This window comes from Embiotoca jacksoni, unplaced genomic scaffold (genome assembly GCF_022577435.1).
Source record: "Embiotoca jacksoni isolate LCO1_2020_lvr unplaced genomic scaffold, fEmbJac1.0.p SCAF_4, whole genome shotgun sequence".
Lineage (NCBI taxonomy): Eukaryota > Metazoa > Chordata > Actinopteri > Embiotocidae > Embiotoca > Embiotoca jacksoni.
Window position 1 is genome coordinate 20,440,884 of NW_027185392.1, and position 5,287 is coordinate 20,446,170.

The 5,287-nt window shown below is 45.9% G+C and overlaps 1 protein-coding gene across 1 annotated transcript; it reads right to left on the reverse strand.

The window, feature by feature from the left end:
- Window positions 1-3,962: 3,962 nt before the first annotated feature.
- LOC138208747 (cyclin-dependent kinase 2-like) lies at window positions 3,963-4,697 on the reverse strand. The gene has a single exon (XM_069166844.1). The coding sequence runs from the start codon at window positions 4,695-4,697 to the stop codon at window positions 3,963-3,965; it is 735 nt and encodes a 244-aa protein (XP_069022945.1).
- Between the last annotated feature and the right edge of the window lie 590 nt (window positions 4,698-5,287).

Consider the following 5,287-nt stretch of genomic DNA (forward strand, 5'->3'; position numbering starts at 1 on the left):
AGTTATCTGATGTCGTACAACTACAGAGCTGCTTATGAGTCTGTGTGCTGTATTGCAGACTATTTAATACTGACCTTTGCAGCAAATGGAAAAAGAAAAAGAAAACACTTAACCCTTGTGTTGTCCTCACATTTACCTGACACCCAGCGCCCTTGGGTCAAACTGTCCCGCACCATCTACGGCCTCAATGTGCACACGCGGGACAGCAGGCGAGCGCGCAGCCTTTGCAGATGTATTTCTTACACGCGTAGCACATTATGTGAGTTTTACTGTCCTTCTTCGGCGGGCAGATCTGACACCTCTTCCTCTTACTTGCCCCGAGAGCCGGCGCGCTGTTTGGGGCTGACGCTAGGGCGGGCTGATCCACGGGCACGTCGCAAGACCTGGACCTCTGAACGGCTTTCACGGCTTTCACAACCGAAGCGGCAGCTTTCGTGCGGGGGAGACGTTCCCGTCTTTCAATGAACGGGGTTACGAGCGCCTTGCCCAGCTGCTCCAGGAACACCCTCCTGTTGTTCTTTTTACCAGGCATCCAGGTAGGGTTAAGTTCTCTCCATATCACAAACGCGTTGTAGGAGGACACGTCAAGGACATGTCTGCAACTGTACGTCCCTATCACCTTGTCTAGGTTGTCCACACCTCCTTTGCGGTGATCAGTTGAGAAGCTACGTACTTGAAGTTGAGCTTACCCAGAGCTAGGTTGTTACATTGTCCCTTATACCCGTTCAACCCTGGTAACACCACGTCGTTATCGCCACGGCCATCGCTCACAAGGGTCGCTGGAGACGAGCCTATATTTTTGCCTACTGTCACGCTTTGTTCATTGAGCATGAAGCAAATGGAGTTCTGTGAGATCATAGTAACAACCTGAGGAGTCTTTGTTGATTGAGTGTGAGAATGTAGGACACTGCTGCTGAAATGTATCTGTTAGTGTCCTACTTACTGGAGTGTAAACATTTCATCCTGAAGCACTTAACAAAACAGAAATTGCTTTAGATTGCCATGTGAAAGTTTATTTTCAGCATACGATATATCAACAAGTACAACAAGCAATTACACACTGTTCATTTCTCAAAAACCCTTACACTACGCTACCAGGATAACGTTATATCAAGTCATCTCTACTTCTTTGTGACAACAGCTGACACAAAGTCTGCCACACAACTTGAAGTCTTAGAAGAGCCGCTGCTGTCCGATGGTACAGAATATCCAGCTTGCTGTTTGTTCGTAACGTTGGTATTGTACTATTGAGTCGACTGTTGATCGTTAGCGCTTGCGAGCGTGCCCCCTACATTGTTTTCCGTGTCCATCGTGACCACTTCGCAACTCTCCTCACTTGAGCCTCTGCTACTGCTCTTTGATATCTGTTTTGAAAGTTCACGTAGTTCATTCATCTTGTTTGCTCACACGTTTATATGGAGTGTCTCTCGCCAAACTCTGCAACGTGTCCATATTGGACTGGTTAGACAAGGACTGTTGTGACACTGAGCTGCGCTGTTGTTCTAGTATTACGTCTCTTACACTGGCCTTGATCGAATCGAGCATCTGGTCTTGCTCTTTCTGCGAAGCTGCTTGTCTCTCTGATTGCTCATTGTAATACTCGATCGCTATCTTCCTCCTTTGCTCCTCGGTCAGAGTCCCGTACTGAAACGATTTGTCATCATGATTCGATACTTCACTCGGGGTGTAGAGACTCTGCCCTCAAAAGAAACTTTGCCCGCTCTGCTGCTGAGGATTCCACGGATGTTGGGTTTGAGGTTGTGCACAATGTTGAAGCATCGGAGCCAAGTGCATGAAACTCTGTAGAGCTTGTAGCTGTGCTTGTGACTGCTGATATTACTGCTGCTGAGCCAGAGGCTGCTGCTGCTGCTGCTTGATCATATTATCAATTTGGGTCTGAATAACGGACACTGTATCTTCCATCTGTTCAAGTTTAAGTCCTGGAGTTTCTCCTCTACAGTCTGTTACTCCTGTGTTAGTATCTTTGTCACCAGGTTTAACACCAGCACAGAGTTTAGTCTTCACTCCGGTACGCTTGGTGAAATCCTTAGCTCCTTGCACCGTGAATAGCATGTCCAGATCGTTAGGACATTTCAGTCTCTGAGTTAGTACGCTATTCTGAACCTTGATGGCCTCTAATACATCCTTTAGCACTCGCATCTCTGCTGCTTGGTCTAGTACGGCCTTCCTCAGGGATGTAACAGTCTCCGTGATACTCTGTCCCTCTGAACTCTCCGGGGTGTTCTCATTCAGATTGACACCTGCGTTGAGAACAGAGTCCTTGAGTGTGGAGAATCCCATCCTGGTCATGGTCTGGGTTAGATCGTTACCTGTTACCAAGGTGCAAAAGGCCTTTCTTGCGAATTGTCCAACCGTGAGCCATTACTACGAATTGTCCAATGGTGAGGCCTTTCTTGCGAATTGTCCAACAGTGTCAGGTTTCAGCATGTATAAAAAGGCTCAACTGCTGCCAACAGCAGCCTTCCTACGCTGTGCTCCCTGTGTGCGTGTATCGTTAAGAGAACAAGCTGTTTGACATCTGTGTACACTCAACCACTATGAGAATGTACATTCCTATCATAATGAGTCTGCTGTACATGACAACGCTGACAGTTGAGTGTTGTGTGTTGAAAAGGGCTAAAGATCTTGCAGCTGAGAGACTAGAACCTGTCACCCTCGTCGGTACAATGGACAGCACTGTCAAGTTGCTAGGGTACTTGGAAAGCCCCACTCATCCGTTCTATAAAGACAGTCAACCTGTGTACGCTGGTGAACACATATACCAACTGACGATGACACCACTGGGATACCAAGTCAGCATTTGCTTTCTCACATGGACAGACGAAGGCACATACAGGATAGGAAGTGAGATTTTCAATCTGAGCGCAAAGTCCAACACGTGGTATGTTCTACTATAGTGCCAAAGTGGACAAAGTAAAGAAGGCTGCGTTTCTGAGCCCGCTCGAGGGTGTTGTCAGAATCTCTATGTTGTACATACAACCCGAAAATAGTCAAGTTTGGAGCCTAATCGAAGTGTGGAATGACACTATGAGCAGAACAATAAGTCCAGCACATTGCTGTTTCATGATCCACAACGGGAACACCTTTGGTGGATATGGTGATAAATCCTACCAGTATTTCATATATCAAAGAAACATGCAAGCCAACACATCTTGCTCAAATCTCAAGTTCACAACATCAGCACGTGTCACCTCCTCTACAACCATCGGAACCCCAATGGTGATATTGCCAGATCTCAACGAGCTGGAGGATGTCAGAACATCCGTGAAACTGCTCAATGTAAGCGAAAGTGAGTTGAGTTTTGGTTGTTTTATTTTTAATGACAGTACTACTCTGTACATTCAGCTCACTTTGTCACTGTCTCTGTCCCTGCAGCTATACAGGACATGAAGCGGATGTTAGATGAATTTGAAAGATCGTGGAACTCTGGAAGGTCTACAGGCTCTATGCTCCGAAGACACATTTTTCTGACACCAGTTTTCATTACAATGGCCACCCTGATGTTTGCAATATAGTCACGAACCAGGTCAATGTGGTGATGCTAAAGTGTGTCCTGTAAGCAATATTGTAAACTGTAATCCTCTATGTAACACTAACATAAAGCCTTTATGCAAACAAGGTTCCTTTGTACAAGTTTTATTGAGAATGTACAATGTCTCTTGATGTTATAGTACAATTGACAATGTTGGTCATCAACAATCTGTTGGTATATCATGAATATACTATATATATTGTTCCAGAATCACTCTCCCAATTCACGTTTACCAATCTGCTCTCTGACCATAATGTTCTCTTCCGGGCTCATATGAGCAACCTGCATCCATTCAGTGTCCTGTACCAGCTCGTTAGCAAGAAGTCTTGCACTCTCAAAAAAAAAATCCAAAAGTCTGAACACGATCCTTTTCACCGGTTCACACTCCATCACCTTGGGCATTATGGTATCAGACTCCCAGGGTGTTGATGTTGCACAGATGTGGTCTTTGGGAGCATAGAGTCCTTACAATGAGCTGGTATGTTGACACTGTCTCACTGCCATGTCTACGTTGCAAGAACACCGCTTTACCCTCCATCACGTCCACTATCATCACCCCCAGGCTCCACATGTCTATCACGCAAGTGTAATCTGCACAGGTATCTGGAACAAACAATTCTGGGGCCCTGTATGACACCGTAACCACACTTGAGCTCATCTGTTTGGAGGATTGTCTAGTGAGACCCATGTCAGCCACCTGTATGGTGAGATCTTCCATGAGCAGCACGTTGGAGGGTGTCAGGTCTCTGTGTACTATATTCACTCTGTGCATGTAAGACAGAGCGATAGCCACCTGGATAGAAAAATGAGCCATGAAACTCAACGGTATCAACTGTAGCAACTGGTTTTGTTTGTCGCACAATGTAAGTCCGTGCCCGTTGTGAATCACTTCACTCAATGTGTAGGGTACGAAGGGCATGGCCGTGGCTATCTTTCCATTGTCCAGGAAACAATCATGCATCTGGATCACATAAGGGTGACCCTTTAGTGCTGCGAGACAGGAGAGTTCTCTCACAGTGGCTTCCTCTACCCTGTGTGTGTGACATTTCAAGGCGAATATCTTTCTGGTTGTTTGACACTTCACTTTGTACACGGTTCCATATGCACCTTTGCCCACAATAGAATCTTTCACGTAATTCTCCATTATGGCAGCTACAATGTTTAAGTTGTAGTTGCAAACAAGCCGAGTATATGTTGTGTGCACAGGTTAGGTTGCCGTTGCTTATTTATACACCCACCCTTGAATCATCCAACCGTGACCAACTATTACACTCAGGAAGGGCCATGTTTGTGTAAGTGATGGTCACGTGATCAAAAGGTCATCTATGACAGAATCGAGGGGCTTATAGTTTCCAGCTCAATTACAAGAACTTGAGATATAGGTGGCCATGATGGCTAGAGTGTGTACTAGAAACATTACATTAAGCCACTGTATACGGTAAAAACATTTTGCTCTGATGAGAAGGTAGCAAGTCTTTACAAGTGGCTCTACCAGTGTCTATATTTACTCGGGTAGGATGAATGGGAAGATGAGTGGTGGTACTCATTGTAATGGGATCTTCGGCTCCTGTTCACAGTGTCAAGGGAGCGCCTTGTGCTAGACTCCGCTCTCTCATGAGATCTTGTCCTCGTTGGATTACGGTCGATTGTGCGATGGTATCCGTGTGACCGTTCGTAGAACCCCAGACGTTCACAACTACGCCGGTACTCTCTAAGCTGTACCTCACAGTGCTC